Source organism: Boleophthalmus pectinirostris, unplaced genomic scaffold (genome assembly GCF_026225935.1).
Source record: "Boleophthalmus pectinirostris isolate CB_2022bp ecotype Guang Dong unplaced genomic scaffold, ASM2622593v1 HiC_scaffold_4, whole genome shotgun sequence".
NCBI lineage: Eukaryota > Metazoa > Chordata > Actinopteri > Gobiiformes > Gobiidae > Boleophthalmus > Boleophthalmus pectinirostris.
Genome location: NW_026571353.1, coordinates 17,427,039 through 17,446,601, shown reverse-complemented (window position 1 = coordinate 17,446,601; position 19,563 = coordinate 17,427,039). Strand labels below are relative to the sequence as shown.

Sequence of the window (19,563 nt, the reverse complement as noted above, 5' to 3'; positions counted from 1 at the left end):
GATGGGGAGATCTGCTCCCTTGTACTTGGCAATTCAATTTGTTGTATTGCAATTGTTATTTCTATGTTAGTACTTGAATAAAGGTTATCTCTTGTTTTTTGGTCGTTTAAGATATCTATATACATGGATAAAAATGGCAGTAGAACACCTAAAAGGTTTATCTTCATGAAATAATAGTTTTTCAGTTTTACAGTTGGGTCAAATTTCCCCGAAGGAAGCGCTCTCCCGTAAGCCCCTGACTTCCTGTTCATGGTCGGCTGTGACTACAGAGGGAATGAAGTCCTCGGAGGATTAAAACTACTCTATGAAACTGCGACTAAGATTTATTCAAAATGAGCTGGTATGTATTTTATTCTCTTTGTTTATACCGTGTTCAGACCATTATTGTAAAAATGGAAGAGTAATCTTGGTTAACTTTGGCTATTTCTTGGTAACATCAGCGGCCGTGTTGCTAACATATGCTAACAGCTAGCTTATTAACCAAGCTACCTTCATGTCACCTAAAAGGATGATGAATACATTTATCAGTGCCCTTTATACATTGTTAGTTCATTATTTTGAAGTAGCAACGATTCAGAAAAGTGTCATTTGTACTCTTAAATGCTTTTCAGAGTTTAGGCTACAACTACAAAGTTGTTTGTGGTCAAGATCTACGCAACAGCGCAGGCTACTGTTGACAACTATCATAATTAACCATTAAAAGTTAAGAAGAAACTATCATTTCTACAATATTGCAGTGACTCACTGGCTCTGCTGAGCGTGAATGCGTACAACACAAGAAGAACACGTCAAGTGTGCCAAGTCTGCCTTATTACTGTGAAGCCATGTTTTGCTGGTGGCCAGTGTGCTTCAGGTCGAAATGTTGGGCTGGTCCTGGAGAGCTCAGTGTTTATCGCAGATCTTGACAAAGAGATGACTGTCTCTCATACTTAGTTGCATCTTAAAATAATTGTAAAGGCTGCATCATTCACTGCAGTTCATAATGCAGTTCATAATTTGCAATAATAATTGACTGATTACTTGTAATATTTGGTTCAAAGTATGAAGTGAAGCTAATTCTTATTCAGTCAGAGCATCTTTATGTGATGGGCTTTATCCTGTGCGTCATATTCTCAGCGTCATATTGACTGAGTGCATTAAGGATCCCGGCAGTGCCGCTCACTTCAGTCAGTCAATAGCTGGCAGTTGGTGCCCGGACCGGCACGCACTGCCAAACACAAGGTCAAGAGTGGGGTGTAGCACCAGTGAAAGAAGCTCTTTATGGCCTGTGCTGACTGGTGCATTCCACTAGGATTTGGGCACTTGCTTTTCTGACGTGAGGGCTTTGACTTTGGGGTCATCAGCAGAACAATCCTACTTCCCAACATCTTCAACCAGTCTTCTGTGCTTCACGGAGGACCCAAGGTCGTGTGATGCACTGCCCCTCTAATGGTGAACGCTCCAAACTTTCTGTGAAAAGCCATTGGTTCTTTCACTGGCTGCATAATGTGTCCCAGATAGAGGAACTGTTATGTCTTTGTTCATGCCTACGTGCTTACTGGGTTGTAGTGACGTGTAGCCTATTACAGCAAAGATCAGATAACTCTGTAAATGCATGCTAGCCAAGATCTTCATAATGACAGCCAATGTGGAACACAGCACTTTTATGTATCAATTAAAATAGGCTAATAACTCCTAACCATGGCTGCGCAGTGCACACTAAATCACTTGGTCTTCTGTCCATGTGCACTTCATATAGTACAGAGAGCATGTTACTCTTAGTATTGTTAATGTTGGAAAACTACAGCTAAGTGAAACGGTTTGTACAACCAACATTTTAGACTTCATAGATATTATAGCCATTAACCAAATTAGATAAATCAACCAATGAAATAGATTTTTGTGAATTGGGATAGTTCAACAGTAGAAATTTGAACTCAGTGAAAATCCCTCAGGGATATAATGGGGGCGGAAGTGAGGTCCATAGGACTGTTACTGACCACAACTAGATGGAGTGCTGTTGTGCCCAGAGCCAATAGCAACTGAAATTATTGCTGTTTGGGAGAGGATGGAAATATAAAAGAATCACATCCATTTCAGCATAACTGTATAGATCTAAAGTTCTGAACTAATACAGAATTAATACAAGAGCCTTTCAAACTGTTGTTGTAAATGTTGTATCCCTAGTAGAAATCTGCTCACTTATTAATGGGATATTTATTGAAGAGCTTAGTTATTTTTCCAAGTTAGTTGGAGGATTGCTGTTTTATGTTCTCTGGGCCTGACTTCTAGCATTTCTAAAAGCTCCCACAGAAATATTTCTGTGTGATTGTGTGAGCGGCTCCCATCCTCCTCGTCCCTCTGTTGTCCTGCTCTAGTCCCTCTCCCAAACGCACTGTCTTCTCTGTGCATTTGCCAGAAGCACTACTCACTTTGGCTGTTTATCCACACATTGTTTCAAATGAAGGACTGATATGGCTTTTGTAACAATATTTTTTATCCAGTCACTGGTGCCATCCTTATTTTTATGTATTGGACATGTATAGTAGTTTTTCAGTTGGTATGTAACTGTCCTCTATTTTAGATGTGAAAGAAGCAGTCACTAAACAGGCTCAAAACCTTGGCCTTCCACTTTGACATGTTTACAATCTAAGCTAATGTGACATCACTCAGTGATCAGGTAATCAGAGACAAGTGAGTCATTCCTGACGAATTTTCCTGGTTATTTTCCACAGTGGCTCACCCAAATAATGACACAATGAGAGAAACTGCATCTAGTTATGAAACACTTATTACGTTCAAAGTCGATGTCACAATATCAAATTTATGGACAAGGATTCACAATTTTACAATTATTCATGATTTTTGATACCATGACAGACAACAGTGAAATCTTCAATACACCTTATCTATTACATTCCATAAACAGACTGCATGTTCATGTTTAAACTGAAATGACATTTTTTTATTGTAAAATTGTGACAGCTTATTGTTGTTTTGTTCTTCCTTTGATTATATTGATACATGTTTAATCACAATTATCCATTAACCAAATGGTCTTGACATCCAAACTAACTTTATTTTAACTGAAATATAATATGGCAAGGCACAAAGCACTGTGTGTGTGTCTCTGTATCTCCTGTGATAAAGCGTGTAGATAAGAGAGCTGCTTTTCAAAGAGAGTACCTGAGAAGTCCTATTGGACATGTTGTGTTTGACTGGAGCTGTTATCAGAGATGTTGTGGAGCTCCATGGTGAGGCCCACATCACACCCTCTCATCTGCACCTCATTAGTTTACACACCTTTAGTTTGACACAGCTGCTGCCTCACCTGCCTGACAGCACCACTGTCCATCATAGAGCAGCAGCTCTCATTCAGGCTGTTAGTACCACATCAGTGACAACCTGCAGCCATGCACAGCTCCAAGTGCTGCTTGTGTTCCGTTACTGCATTTTGAAATGGTGATAAAAAGAGTAAGCAATGTTTTCCATTAATACAGGAGGCTATATATTGGCACAACAAAATTAGACATTTTTGCTCATTATATTATCAAATTAAATCTAGGCAGTGACATTAATGCTCCACAAACTGAATTATATGACTATATAATGATATGATTATATTCAAGTACCAATAATGTGTGCCACTATAATCTTAACAAAATCTATGGGAACCATTTATATTTGGTTTTTTGTTCTTATTGTGATGTGTGAACAAAGAATTTCCCTTGTGGATCAGTACACTTTGTCTAAGTCTAAGGAAACACTGGAGTAAATTCTGTGCTATGAGTTTTGTGTTTGTGAAGACTGCACAAGTCTTGATTTTTGTCTAATCCCCAACATCCTATGTTGTTTTTAATTGGCTTTGTCTCTGTTCACTCAAAGGATGCACAAACTCCATTTGGGCCAATCCCATTGTTTAAAGGTCTTTGGGTGCAATAGAAGCCAGATGTGCTTTGTGATGACATACTGTATACGTTCTTAACCTGATGTCTGTTCAGTTCTGGTCAACAACAAAAAAACTGTACAATTAATAGTAAATTATTTGTTATTTTGTCATTTTAGGATTCCGTTCAAGATTGGCCAGCCAAAGAAGCAAGTGGTCTCTAAAACGGTAAGTCTCTCACTGTAGTAGTGCACAGTGTGACAGGGGGTCTGTGTTTGATCTGGTGGTCACTTCTCTGTCAGAGCTGTGGAAGGGGCAGCGCTCATTACCTTCAGTGACAGTAAGTGGGTGTTCTCCCTTGAGAAAACCACTTCCCCTGTAATGGCTCTGGTCTGACACAGTAGAACTGCTTTGCCAGCTTCCTGTGCCCCCCAAAGCCCAGACCATGGAGTGGGTTACAGTGAGACCATAGTCCACAGTGACAGAGTGTGTGCTGCCTCCATGGTGGTTCTGGTCTCTGTTTAAACATAGGAGCCCACAGAACCACAGGACAGGAAGTCCTCTGCCCCTGTAACCTGACAGGCCACGACAAGCTGTAATAAGCCCAGGGACAAATGCCCTGTGGTACCCTGTGTTTACAAGAGCCATAAGGAGACACACATTCATATGACAAAGGGTTTCATGGTACTTTAATATTTTCATGTTCTTTATGTTTGTTTTATAGGATGAGAGAGACTTTGAACGAGAATATGAAAAACTACAAAAGTAAGTATTTAGTGTGTAAGTAAGTGTTAGTTCATTTTCTCAGGGTGGCAAGTCGGAATACTGAATGCCTTATCAGGGATAACACTGCTGTAGTTTTTAACTAAAGAAATCTCCACCTTAAAATGTTCCCCCAATCTTGTTCTATTTTAGTGTTTCATATTAAATTTGATTCTCTAGCGGATTTCCTAAATAATGTGTGAGTCAAGAAAACACTGAGTATCTGCCTTCGCTCGCCGTGTGGCTGAGGTCAGAGGAAGTCCCTGAGCACATCACAGAATGAGTGGGAGCACATTCTACTCTCAGGTCGTTTTGAGTAGGAGGGCCCTTTATCGAAAAGGTGTGGTGCCAATAGACCTTATAGCTGCGTCACGGCAACAGGCATGTACAGGCACTGACAGTCCACACCCGAGAGATCCATATCGGAGCCTCTGAGGGCTTGTATTGCCCACAACATCTTTTGTTCTTAGAGCTGTCCACAACTGCATTGCACAACCTGTTTCTTCTGATCAAAGCTATAGATTGAAGTTCTATTATTAGTCAATGGTTATATTTTGTTCCTTGAAATTTAAATCAAGTTCTGTTTTCACCAAACATATCTTCTGAAATACACATATAAGCAGAAATACACATATAAGCAGAAGAAGTGAGACAAAACATCACCTTCCATAGAAACGCAAAATTAGGATGAACTTGAAGCCTGGCATAGTTGTCAATAAGTGATCATGTGGATCTGAGTGTGGCTGCACTGGGGCAGGGGGCAGCAGCTGGTCCCCCTGAGCTCTATTAGCACCTTTTAGGAGCGAGCTCTTAGACCTTCTCACCTGACCACAGGAGGAGAGCTCTGCGCTGCTCATTTTCAAGTAGGAGACTCTTTATCTGCCGCTCTACTCTGACATGCACAGACAAGCAGGATAGAAACTCATTGTAAACCTACATGTTTATGTGTTTATATGAGAGGCGGTTTCCAACTATCCAGCCATCTATTTTTCCTCATTCTGACATTTACAATTAACTTAAAATTACTGTCCCTTTCTGTCATAGGATGTATAACGTATTCATTCATGTAAAAAATGAGGGGCTTTAAGCTCTCTTAAATTTTTGTGAATCTGAGTGTGAATAATTCATCTTGCAGCTAAAGTAATGGGACCTTTTCTGCTAAGGCCCACTGTGGCCAGGAAAGACTCCAGCCAGTAGCAAAATATCATGATTTAGGTTGTGGAGGAAAGTTTCATTAGCACCAGAAATCTCAGTGGTGTACCACTAATGTGTCTTGCATTTAAAAAGTAGTCAATAAATGAACTCTAAAATGTGAATTAGTACGCCCCATGATATATTCTTACTGTAAAAACACAAAAGTTACTGTGAAGATTGTTCTGACAGATCCTCTTGAATTCAGTGCAAACAATAAGAGATAAAGTTACATCATTTTGTGTGAGTGACATTTTTGGAACAACCATCCATCTGGACTGTGCCGATTTGGTCTGAAACTATTAAAGACGGACAAGAAAAACAAAAGATGCAATGAATGAAAACCGGGATCAGAAAGTACTCAAAACAAATAAACAGTACAAGCATGAAATGAAAGAATGCTCTTAGACATTTCCAAACACATTCACTTAATACAACAGTTGTATGTGCAGATGATGAAGTCCCTTAAAGCAAAGCTGGAAATAAACCGGTTTTCCACTTCTCTGTCAAATGAGCATGGGTGAGATGACGCGCTGTGGCGGTCTCGGGGGATGCTCTAAACCCCTCATCTGCCTTAATTGATATAATGAATGGCATGTGTTTTCTGCCTCCAGACTGGTAATTGCTGTTTTTTTAACACCCATCAATGGAATATGCGCAGTGAAACGACGGAAGACATTAATGCTTTTGAGTGCAAATGTTGTGACAGGAACAAGTATTCTCGGTTTTGTTAATTAGGTAAAGGTTGTTGTAATAACGTTTTATGTGGAGTCAGTCATATGTGTAATTCTCATTTTTAGAGATATTTTATTTCTTTAATGACTTTTTATGTAGTTTTTTTTCTGTCAGTCAACTAGGTTATGAATTAGGAACTGAAATGCAGCCTGTTCTATGTAGAGTTGTAATGCTTATTTCTCACCATATGACATGTTGTTACAGCTTTGCTTTTGCTGTCAATTTTTGTGATGGTTTTGTTTCACAGAAGAATCGTGATCATTTCTTTTTTGTCCCACAGATTGGAAGATCAGACAAAAAAACTTCACAAGGACATGAAGAAAAGCACAGAGGCTGATTTGGGTATGTTCTGCCGACAATATGCATCACAGCTATGGATGTGCCATTGATCCCTTCGCCAGTAAAACTTTTTTTGGGCAAGTTTTCACAAAATTGGTGCTCTACATTTTCAAATAAATTAGGTGTGAAACTGTAAGCCTTACTATGCCTCCAGTAGCATTTGAGAAATGCATATATACTTAGTGGCCAAAATGGGATTTATATGCACATTTGTATTGTTTGATTCAATTGTCGGCCACAGAAACCATGTTTACCTCCACGTGCTTACTTGGTTTTGGAGTTGTGTATTTGGAAGTCTCCGTAGACATGGCCTGTGGTGGATGCTGAGGTGTGGGGGCGGAGGAGCCAGGATGGAGTCAGGGCCTTCTTCATTTCCTCTGCCCGGTGCTCTCCAATGTCTGCATCACCACAAGTGTCTGTGCTGTCAGCCCTCATTATTCTAACACAGTTCATCTGCTGCTCAGGTTTTGTGTCTACAAATGACCCCAAATGTGTATGGACTTTTATTACACTTGAACTGATTAAACACTCAAGGGATAAGGAGAATGATTGGCCTTTGCTCATATTGGTTAAAACTCAAGTAAGGTGTCTTTGTGTCTTTTAGGGTTAAATGCATCGTTCATTGAGCCAGAAGTTGTAATTGGAAGTAAACGCGTCTAGAATTTACAATTTGCTGACCCTTTGTGGCTGTTGTTGGTATCTTTGACCCTATCCTGCAATTAGACAGAAAGTTAACTAAATCTCAGATTCAGACTGTATACCAGATTCACAACATAGCAGATAGAAGATATCATATACAGACACTTTCAAAAATCAGCCATTATATGATCATACTAAGTTAAACCTGTAAACCAAGAGTTGTTGAAATGATCATATTTGAACGTGCTAAACGTCAATGACAACTACACATAATTAAAATGGAATTTTTTATTTTTTTTTTCCCTTTTTTTCAGATTTCACATTTAGAAACTGATGATATTCTGTTCTTTAGCAAAGCCCATTTTCACTAGAGCCTGTAATGCGATGGTGTGTCTGATACATGCAGCTCATTCATTATGATGGAGAGGCTGATACAGGGTAGCTGTCTCAACAATGTGTCAAAGAACAGATTAACTGTAATTTGTGCTGTCAGTGGAGCATTTTGGTGCTCTGGTGAATCTTCATCTCTGTCTTTTGTGTCATCATTTTCTACACTCCACATTGATTTATTTATCAAGAAGGCCTTAAGTGCTCATTTATGTGTTAATTTTGCAGCCATGTCCAAAGCAGCAGTAAAGATCTCCACAGACCTGCTCAGTAACCCTCTGTGTGAACAAGACCAGGCTTTTCTAGAGTCCATGACTGCACTGGACACAGCCATGAAAAGAATGGATGCTTTCAACCAGGAAAAGGTATAAATCATTCCATTTTTAACTTGTCCTTTTGCTATGTGTTTGTTTCAACACTGGTATCTGGGGAAATGTCTCGAAATGTACAACAAGAGGCTTTAGTTGAGAAAGCATGTTCTTGAATTGTCAGTATTGCACAGACTGTGGAGTAAAAGCTGTCCGTATGTCTTTCCTTCTGCTGTACATCTGCGGCATCATCCACTATAAGCTCAGACTACTGGTTATCAGCTGTGAAAATGGATGCTTTTGTGACTCACTGTTACTGGCCAAAACTCCACCGTTAAAATATGCCCCCCTTGATGCACAAGGATGTAACTGCAACATTCAAGGCATAATGTGATATATTGTGATTTGGGCATGGTATTAATTTAGCAACCAAAAACTCAAATTGGATAAATGCAAGAATGATCAGTTTAACGGCATGCGGTGGAACATTTCAATAAATCGCCATGGAGACAAGCTTGTGGTGGACCCTCTGCCAGAAGAGTTACAGTATACCTTTTAAGTTAATGTATTTCTAAAAGCAACCAAGATACATGTTTATTTTTCATTCCCATAGCTAGTTCAAAGTTTTATCTTGGTGTGCTCCACTCTTGCTTCTGCCCTTGAAGAAAATGTTGCTCTAAAAACGTGTTTCTTTCCATGACTTGAAGCTCATTTCTCCAGTTCCATATATGGGCGTTTGTGTTCTCCAAAAGCTCTTGTTTGCTTGTCAAGCCGCCTGGTACTGTTTCCTGGGTGTGCTTTTGTTTGGAGGAGAGTCTTTGCCACAGGTAGTGCTGTGAATCATAGTGGCACCGTATGTGTGGCTCCTTCAGGCACTACCATGTCAAGGGTAGGCTCCTCCTCAGACTGCTCCCTCTCATCCATCTGTGTTGTCTTGACTCATTGCTCTGCTGTTATCTCTTCTGTTTTTACATTTACACTTTAAATATTCCTCTTTCCTTGACCATTTGTTTTATACCTTGTTTTTCCCCTTAACAACACATTTTTACTGGTCCTGCATAATCTTAAGCAATGACTTATTATTAATACATTATGCAAATTGTAAACATAGCCTCAAACTCATTTAATAGTTGAATTTTTATTTGAAAAGTTGAAATTGCTATGGTAATAGATTTTCGTTCTGCAATTGGCCCTCAGCTCGTTACAGGGGCATTTCGGAGTGACTAGACAGAGTCGACTGCGGGCTGGGCTGTGGGTTTTGACCCCGGGCCTGTGCTAAGGACTTGGTCAGATGCCCAGCAGTGTGCCTCTGCCAGCTCCATGGTTTTCAAGAGAGACACATTCACATTCTTTACATTTTGTAGAGTATCTATTTGGTTTCACTCCATCTGTCGCCTCTCATTAAGTACAATGGCCTCTCACTTACTTGGCATTTATCATTTTTCCTGACTTTTTCAGATTTATCTTCTTGTGCCTGTAGTTGGCTCCACAGTGGGTCTTCCTGTTGGCTCTGTGATGGTGTATTTGACAGTGAATGAGCGAGACACTTTGTTCTTGTACCATTTTCACCTGTGGAGCACTAGAGTCCTCAGTTTGTATCAGCCACTCACTGCTTTGATCCAGAGTTGATTTTGACAGGCAGGTCACACCTGATTTTCGTTGCTTCTTCTGTTTTCGGTCTTTAAAAAGCTCCAGCTAAAACTGCCTGTGTGTTTGTCCTCACTGTACGCTTAGGGCAAAGTAGTGATTTAGTTCATTTTTACCTAGTTCTCTGGAATATCACCTCAGGTTTGCTAGGTGTGTACAAACCAGCACTACATCTCTCCTTCTTCAACCCTAAGCTAACTGTTGATTCTGACGGCACTAGCTCTAAAGCTTATTGCTTTAGTAAAACAGACACAAAAGCATCCAGCCTTTGCTCTTTTCTATGCTGAGCTGAGCATTTGCGCCGCAGGCCTTGTGAGTGAGAGAGCCAGCAGATAAAACGTGCAGCGATAATGAAGGCAGCAGTGGCCCGGGTCTGTGTGTTTATTTGTGGGGCTGAGGAGGGCGCACAGCCCCGGCGGCGCACTGCTGCTGAAGCAGAGCCCCAGTGAAGATGGCGCCAGCACGGCAGAGGATGCTCCGTTTGGAGGTGTATTGATTTCCTCTGCGATCTGTGTGTATTTTTGGGAGGCCTGTGTGCCGGGATGGCCTCTGCCCCGTGACTCACTGATGGAGACTGGTGCTGGAGCGCCGGCCTCAGGCTCTGCGGGCCCCAGCGGAGCAGAGCTGCCCCCCCTCTCTGTGGGAAGGGGCAGAGGGTAGAGGGCACCAGCATGCTTAAGCAAATCTGCTGCTGTTGTTCTCCCTCCTCGCCGCATGCTCTCACCTCACAAGCGCCGCTCAAGCCAGAGAGGGGGTGGAGGAGAGGGAGAGGGGGGCTGGAGCGGCTGGTGTGAATATGTAAAGCAAAGGATGTGAATTCCCATGTACTTATTGTTATTGGTGCTGTGTTTTCCCTCAAACCACAATCAACCATTTTGTACTTGGAAGTCCGCCTGTGTGAAGCAGTGAGCGCTGCAGCATGTTCTTGTAGATGGTCGGGGCATTTTCACAAAGCACAGCTGCGATCTTGTTTGCTTCTTCATGTGTGATTGACTGTCCTTCCAATAGCTACTGAACATATGATTAGCAGAGCTGTTCTCATGCAGCTGTCTGTTCAATCTCTACGCTTCACATTCTCCTTTTTGTAATGCACTAGCTTAGCACTGCTTTGCTCAGACATTTCAAACTCATTTTAAATCTGCAATGTAAATGATCTTTGAAACTTTGTTAATTTAGTTTGAACTTCTGTCAGAGACTTGGAGCCCATGCTTTAGGCTTTCGGATGAGCTCTTCTTTTCCTCTTTACCTCCTCCCAACTTCCACTGTCAGCTCTGCTAACTGAACGCAGAATGATAAAAATGTGAACTCTTATTGTTAAATGTTTGTTTGTAAAAAGTTTCATCTTGCAAGACAGCCCACCCTTGACAGGATTTGAAATCAGATGGGTTTTACTTTCATGTTTGTCCCTTGACAGTTCAATTCTTTTGTATTTCAAGCTCTATGAATATTCAGCTTTTCCTCCTCAGGGTTTGTGTATAATAAGAGTCAACGTCACAAAAGTTTCTTTACAATCCCCCCTCTCCCCTCCGGTCCCACTATTTTCTTGAGTGCTCATTTTGAAAATTACACTATTGTTTGTGCTCCAGTATTTGTTTGCTAATGAGCCAGAGATGTAGAAGCTAGTTTAACTCCTGTTTTGATGTAACACATTTTGACAATGAATATTAATATCTGATCAAACTTCTCTTTCTTTAGATGTCCTTATTTTTCTGTTAACTGTTGCAGGTCAACCAGATACAGAAGACTGTGATTGATCCTTTAAAGAAGTAAGTCTTTTTCTAATCACGCTAATTTTGTGAGTGTTTAGACAGTGCTCATAATGATTGAGTATACCTCCATTTTGTTTAGCTGTTCAGTCAGCTTTGTTTTACTGTGCGGATGATGGCCACATAAAATGCATTACTTAAGCAAACTTGGGTGTAATTTCGTAAATAATTACTGCATGACTACCTTAGCTTAGTGAATGAGCAGGTTATACTGCCATACTTAAGCATTTTTTTCCTCTGGCATGGACTTATTCCAAGGTGCAAAGACTTGGATCCACCAGACTAAAAATAAATCTAAAATGGTTGCAAAAAGAGCTTATTGAAAAGAACAGAAACCTTATTTTACTAATTGCACGTTTGTGTCTGATTTTATTATTAATAATATATTTTGTCAGTATCACCCACTCGTAGGATGTGCTGACAAAGATGGCCCAATTTGTACAATGGACAGAAGTCACAGTGTTGGCATTCTGCAAGCTTTTCAAATTTAAACGTGGTCAAACTTCGTGTTATTATCTGTTTTATTTTGGCCAGTCAGTGTGATGATCTATGCAGTAATAATGAGACTGAAATAGTCATATTGCTGTGGATGTGGCATGTCTGGTGGAACAGTTATTTGGTTTTCTTTCCTAATACTCAGCCCCGTTCAAACAGTGAGAGCTCTTCATTCCTAAAAGCTACTCCACAAACACACAACGCAAAGACACACACAAACATGCAAAGCTGCAGGGGCTGATGGGAGTGGCTGGACTGTCCCACTCAACTTCCGGAGCACTAGTTAAGGTTTTCTTCCTCCTGCAGACTCCTCCCAGCACAAAAAAGCATACTTCTAAAATCCAGCTGTTTTTATCACTTATTATTCAACTTAAATTTTAGACTTTTTCTGGTAATTTTGGAATGAGTTGAATTTATAGCAAATATCTGACCATATGAATGAGAGTTAACCCTTTCATCTTTTGTGTGAATTCTGCTGTCAAGAGATTTTAAAAGAATGGAATGGTTCTAATTTCCTCTTCCTGGTGGGCGGCAGGCGGACGTGTAGGCAGACTCACAATATGGCAAAGGGCCCAGCTCTTTTGAGCTCAGAGCCGTGGATTGGCTAAGAGCTGTCTGTGCACGCATGGACACAAACACAGGGCCACTTTAGATGACAAAGTTGGGATTTATATAAGTTTTAATAGAAAAGGAAGTCCATAACATACTTGGAGACAACTAGCCCTGACCACTTAACTTTCCCCTTAAAAACACACTGCATTTGTTTATCAAAGAGTCGCTTTGGAAAAGTAAGACAAAGACTTTACTTTGAGCATCCATTAAGATTCCATTAGTCTCTCTCTAATGAAGATTCCTTATTGTTTACCCGAAACCTGTTGGTGATCCTGTGTCACAGTGAAGAGGAGAAAAGCTAAAAAGGAGACAATTAATGTTAATGGAAGAGCTTGAATGGCCTGGTGGTCTGTATGTGGCATTCTGTGTCTCTACTTGTGTGTGCCAGTGTACATAAATAAACTAAAAGAGGCTGCAGCCCCTACCTCCCCACATTTGTTCTTTGTCTCTCAGGCCCAAATGTGAGTCTCCTCCACTCAGCGGGGCCCTGGAGTGACATGGCAGTGTTTATGTGCGGGGAGGGGACTGCGTGGGTTTGAGGCATTTGTGTTATCTGGGCCTCCTAACCCACTGCGCTCTGCTTTGTTACTCTTCTGAGCCAGATAGAAGTCAAGCCTGTTTGGTCAAGACAGGGTGGGGGTCTCTAATCACTGAAACCAGCCACTGTTCATTTTAGTTTACTCTCACCTTTACTGGGACAGGCAGTGATATGTGCACCCAAGTATCAAAATTTATTATTATTAGTCATTATAAATAAATATACAGTGTAATCATGTTGATCTGTTGTCATGACAAAAAGACATGCTGGGACAGATCAGACCTTCTCTCAGGTTTCTGTAGCCTTTCCCTAAGCATGTAAGTCACATGTTCTCTGAAGAGTTCTGATATATCAATGGGCATTTTAACTATTATAGTGTTGACTTTGCTCCACAGTGCATTATGTCAGGGGCAGTACACATTACAAGACTGGGGGAGTTGTGAGCAGACTTGGCTGTCAGCTGAGACTGGCCAGTCTGTGGACTGGCAGCTGCTCATAAACAAACTCTTTGGTCCAGATGCTATTTCTATCCTGTCTTCTCACTATAGCGACCGGTCAGAAGCAAGCGTGGCCCCTGCGCAACCCTCCAAACCACATCCAGACAGGACTGGCCACAAGTGCAGACCCAACCTGACAGACTGTCCCAACAAGAAACGGAAGTTATGTGCTCTGAGCTCTTAAAGGCATAGGTAAAATGTGTGTGTCCATGAGCTGGAGGACTGTCCTGAAAACAGCAGAGTGAATGTGAGGAGCTTAAAGCTGTTCACTGTCAGCTTAGTCTTGACTACTGCTAAAGTCCAGACCCAGGACATTGCCATGGTGCTTCAGGTGAAGCTCTCCTGTGAAGAGCACGGTCTGTGAAAGGCCCTGAGCCATCTTGTCACTCAGGTCGCTGGAGTGAGTGTGGCCCATCACAGCGCAGACCAGTCATGCCTGGAGGCCTAGAGGGCTATTGCATAATCCTTTGGCACTTGAAGTATGTTTACACTGGAGCAGATAGTAGACTTGGGCATCCACCCCTGCCGTAACTGGGCTAAAGAGGTGTTTTATAAATAGCGGTAGCGCGTGGGCCGTGGGGTTGGGCTCTGTGATGTCACTCTACTACAAAACCACTCCTTGCCTAACTTCCTGTTGAAAACAATTCCTGCTTGTCTGGGTCTGAGCCTCAGTGCACGTCACTTTGGGCCTCTGCCAAAACTGCAGTGCATTGGTAGCCACACTCGAGGAATTCAGTCCACAGGTTATGGAGGCTAACTAGTATCCTGCACATGGCAGGACAGCAGTGATGGAAAAGAACAGAAGTGAAAGTAAAATTTTTAGATACATGTATTTTACTTAAGTTTAATTTTTACTTCATCTAATTGCAGGTACCTGTACCTTTTACTCCAATAAATTTTTTACATGGACTTTGTGTTTTTTAGCTTGTTCAAGCTTTGAGCAAACAAAAATGTATACTTAAAAAGATATTCATTTGCTACAATTTATCTAGATCACTGCATTTGACCTTTAATAGTAGTAAAATACTTTTCTTACTCAAAGTACAATTAAAATTCATACTTTAATACCAGCACTGCAGGGCAGAGGCTGGCATACAGAGAAAGGTAAATGATGTAGCCCACACATTGCGTGAATGATGTTATGCCTACACAGATGATGAAAAGCTTTACATGAGTCATTCAAGAGATCACTTTCACTACTCGTGTTTCTGTTAGTGCCACATGTCACACCTGTGCTCCACTCGCACACTTAAAAACAAATCAATAACAGCAATGTTTGGACTCCAAAGGCCCAATCTGTTCATTATTATCAGTTTGTCCAATAATCCAGTAAAAGGCTACATTGTGTTAATGTGATATTTCTACTTGATAACTTGATCATAAAATTGCATTGAAAGCTTATCCTATAACATTCCTTCTTTGTACAGAAAACTGCCACAAAATCAACGCAACAAGTCCCAGGATGGAGCTTAGACTCCTGTTGCTAAGTTACAGATGAGTGTTTTCCTATTTTTAGTGCTGAAGACAAGGATTCTCATTGCAAGACTATATTTTCATTAGGAACATGATAATTGTCACAAAATAAATTGTACTGTGTCATTTTGAACAACAATAATTGGATAATGGAGTAGAAAAAGATAAATGCAAAGCTGTCCTCTGGGGTTCGAGCATACTCTGTCAATACGTTCTAAAGAGCAGTTTTGTTCATTTGGAATATTTTTTATTAAAATCACTTAAATCAGACACATTAAAACAGTTATTCTTGTGAGTCTGAAGTTTTTCTTAAGTAGATTTATTGAAATGGCGCATTCATTAGTGTGCACTTGTTATTGCAGGTATAGTGGCATTTTCCCAAGCCTGAATATGGCAGTGAAGAGGCGGGAGCAGGCTCTGCAGGACTACAAACGGCTCCAGGCCAAAGTGGAGAAATATGAGGACAAGGAGAAAACTGGGCCCGTCATGGTCAAGCTGCACCAGGTACAGTGTGTAATATGAGCTGTGTAGCCTCTTCACCTCCCCTCATGGTGCTCATGGTGAATCGTGTATCGTGTGCAATGGGTGAAAGAGACACAAATGCTGACTGGATATGAACAAAAATAGTTGAGCACATGCATACAGTACATGTGCACTCCCTCACCCACGCAAGCAACCAGCTCTCAAGTAGTGCTTTTCAAGCGGCTCTGCGGTGCATATACAGCCGTGTAATAGAGAAATGGAGACACACAAGGCCACTTCAGAAGTGCACATTACCAACAGCACTGCTGTGTAGCTACTGCCTTTAACTCTTCCTCACACGGTGAGCCTCCCACACATTCCAAGGAAAGCTCTGTCAGGGGAACAAAGCCCAAAGAGGCCCTACATCATGGCCCTTTGACACCTGTGCTCAGCCTATTTGAATATAACGTGAAATCCAATTGTGTTGTAGTGCTTCACCTGTGTTTCAATATAGCATCCTCTTGTCCATTGTCAGTAATAAAAAGAAATTCTCACACTTTCATTGTGTATTCCATAACTGCATGCCTACAGTAGGCTTCCCACCAATACATTCACACAGATCACTTGGTGCCGAGTCCACTCACAGCCAAGTCTGCCCACATCACCCACTCCTCCTCACTCTGCTCGTGATTACAGCCTTTTTTACATTGCTTCTCTGTGGGAAATAGGCACAATATTTCAAAGTGAGCCACAAATATGGCTTCAAACTTTTAAAAATCATTTTTAAGTGTCAAACATGTAGAGTCCACTAATCCTATGTGTATGTTTAACCCCCGTGCAGGCCCGAGAGGAGCTCAGACCCGTTCGAGAAGATTTTGAGGCCAAAAACAAGCAGCTGTTGGATGAAATGCCCAAATTCTACCACAGTCGGATTGACTACTTCCAGCCCAGCTTTGAGGCTCTTATCCGAGCACAGGTGAGGGGCTGTCACAAAAGTATAATTTCTAAATCTAAATGAATGCTGAATGAATGTATAAAGGTATAGGTGATGCTGACTGTGCCTAATGGCCTAATGTTATTAGTGCGGCCCACTCCAGTGTTTAGTCCTGGTCTCTGGCTCCACAGCCCCGACACAGAGGAGCGGCCCTAAAGCAGCTGGGTGTCCCATGGTGCCCCCTCCCCCTGCACTCTGCCAGGCCTTGTCATTTCCTCTTTGGGATTAGCACTGGCACACTCCTAATTATACAATTACATTATCACAGACCTAATGACAATTATAACATTATATGATGTTCTTTGAACTGAAAGTTAATAAATCAGTCTAAACTGGCAACAGTAAATACTCTAGAAACCCCCGACTAGGCCTGTTTTACTTTTTACCCTTGTGTCCATCTTTAGTTGTGCCTCTTGCTGCATCAGGCTCATGAATGAGAGCACACATGTTTACACACAGGCACACGTGGGAGGCCTGAGGACCTCAGTGCAGTGTCCATGCTCCACTCCCTTCTCTATTGCCTCAGACAGAGTACAGAGCTGCTTTTGTTGTTTTGTTAGGCCTGTCCATTCAGGCTACAAATGGATGTCCTCACTCTGTCCACCTGTACATGTTAGCAGCTACAGCATTTCCCAGTTTAAATGGTTTGAACAAGCTCCAAAACAGATCTTAAAAAACTGTTAGGGCTTTACAAATACATTGTTCAATTATTCATTATATAGTGTTCAGAGAGGTCAAAAGTCAGTTCAGCCCCTTGCTGTAAATATTCATGCTCAGACTGAATGTTTGTAATGCCAGACAGTAGTCGTGTAAATGAAAGCCCCGTTTGGCCCATGGGCTCTTGGCGAGTAGGTGGTCACCGGGAGCAGTGTTTATCTCTGGTGGTGTCCAGACTAATTATAAAGCAGCATGTCTTTGGTGAGGTGGTCACCCAGACACTCACTGATCTGGTCTATATTATCATCACTGCTTATAGGGACATTTCCGATGGCTCTGTCAACAAGCTACTTTTAGGGAAAAATATCCGCTTTACCCCCACAAACAGTAGTAACCCAATACTTAACTCCCCACTTTTGTGGTTTACGTGGCAAATATTGGTCTAAACACAGAGAGCATTCAAGCAGAACTCAAAAGTCTTTGCTTTTGTTCCAGCGGACACTATTGCATTTTCCCAGGATAAGATAAAATAGTAGTATTCTGATTTTCAGTGTAAATAGACCCAATCTTATGGCATTGCAGCACCCTATTGTAGGTGTTACAAAGACATAATGTTGCAGGTGACCCTCAAGACTCACAATCTCAGATGAATAAATAAATATTGAATTGTGCTGTGTGGGTTTCACGGGGTTGTATTTCCCAGTACTTTCTCTGCCTACTCTTCTGCAGTCTTGTAATGTGATTAAAGTCTATTAATCATCAAAGGGGCTCTCTGGGGAGCCTGACTCATGAACTAAGGGGAAGAAGCAGAGGTGGGAAGTGTCAAGAAAGCTTTCAGTGAACACTTGCGATCTTGTGTTCAGACTGGAAGAGGAAAGCAGGGTCACTACCCATAGAAATGCTGGGTTTGGAGGGTTTATCACTATTGTTTGATATCCTTCGGTCTTGTTCTATTCCTGAATTACTTCTCGTTAGGAAGGTTGAAGAGTCCACCAGCTCCCGACCTGTAAGTAGAGCCAGATGAGGTTGAGAGGAAATGAGTTGTCTTGACACAGTCTGAAGCTTGGTAAAGGACGTCTTTAACCTGATGTTCTTTTGACCCACAGGTGGCGTATTTTACTGAAATGTACAACATTTTCAATGACCTGACGGAGCAGATAGATCAGGCGGGTTTGACGGATGAGCAGAGAGAGAAGGAGACGGAGGCCAAACTCAGTGAGCTCCGAGCTCTGTCCATTGTAGCAGACGACTGAGAGGAAACTGCTCAGGCCTTTCAGTGGAACTAACCTCTTTCTGACTCTTACATTCAACTGTGGCCTTCACTACTTTGTTTTGTATTTTTCTTGCCGGGCACACCATTTATTCATTTTACCTGTTGTGATGCCATATCGAGTAAAGCCATTAACCAAATGTAGCATCGGAAAAACCCAAAATATTTAGAATCTCATATGCAAATATATACCACATTTGCCTCACTGGTTTGTCTGTCTTCATAAGACTCAAAGGCAACACACATTTAACTCAAACAAAAGCTTAGTTGCCCGTTTTGGTGTTGTCCACTTATCATGATTGGTAATGGTGTATTTTTTATTTATTTTTTTAATCTCTATTTATTATTTTTCAAATTGACTTTGTAATTTGTGTAAAATGTGCCTAGAGTCCTGACATGGACTCTATCTCTGACCTGGCCATTTGCCAATGAAAAAAACGTGTGACATCGTCGTGTCAGCCGCCTTTATATTCAAGTGCAACGAGACGCTACACTGTCCAACTCAAAGACTTGGGCGCCATCTAGTGGCTTGTACAGGCGATGCCTTTACGTCTGTTACGGTTCTTTGTTCTTCCCTTGTCCTCTATTGTTTATGGGAAGTAATAATAGCTGACCACATCAACTCAACTTGATCAAGTTGTGCTTTTGCAAAATACAAAAGCTACAGTATGCAAGTTGTTATAGAAGGGAATCCAGTTATCGTATTTAAATCATGTCTCTGGTGCATTTTATTAATGAATAACTTTTAATGAAGGTGTTTTGAGTCATTGATTGTAGGTTTGTTATTTATACGCTTAAATTGATTATTAAGATATGAGTCTTTTAAAACTTGTACTATTTCAGTCAAATTACAGCAGGTATACCGTTGTATTTTTCAAAAATAAAATGCTACAATTAAATATAAGTGACCATTTATTGTTTACTGA

General features: G+C 41.2%; 1 protein-coding gene across 1 annotated transcript; it reads left to right on the top strand.

Annotated features, from left to right (window-relative positions):
- Nucleotides 1-233: 233 nt before the first annotated feature.
- On the top strand, nt 234-19,550 carry bin3 (bridging integrator 3). Its single transcript, XM_020935511.2, has 9 exons — nt 234-340; nt 4,045-4,093; nt 4,590-4,630; nt 6,834-6,895; nt 8,147-8,283; nt 11,599-11,639; nt 15,617-15,758; nt 16,558-16,692; nt 18,474-19,550. The coding sequence occupies exons 1-9, from the start codon at nt 333-335 to the stop codon at nt 18,618-18,620; spliced, it is 762 nt and encodes a 253-aa protein (XP_020791170.1). The 5' UTR covers nt 234-332; the 3' UTR covers nt 18,621-19,550.
- The last annotated feature ends 13 nt before the right edge of the window (nt 19,551-19,563 follow it).

What these genes read in the sequence shown, in the direction of transcription:
- bin3 (XM_020935511.2), top strand. An exon ending in AGCAAGTGGTCTCTAAAACG is followed by an intron (nt 4,094 to 4,589) that starts GTAAGTCTCTCA and finishes TTTGTTTTATAG; the next exon opens with GATGAGAGAGACTTTGAACG. An exon ending in AAGCACAGAGGCTGATTTGG is followed by an intron (nt 6,896 to 8,146) that starts GTATGTTCTGCC and finishes TTAATTTTGCAG; the next exon opens with CCATGTCCAAAGCAGCAGTA.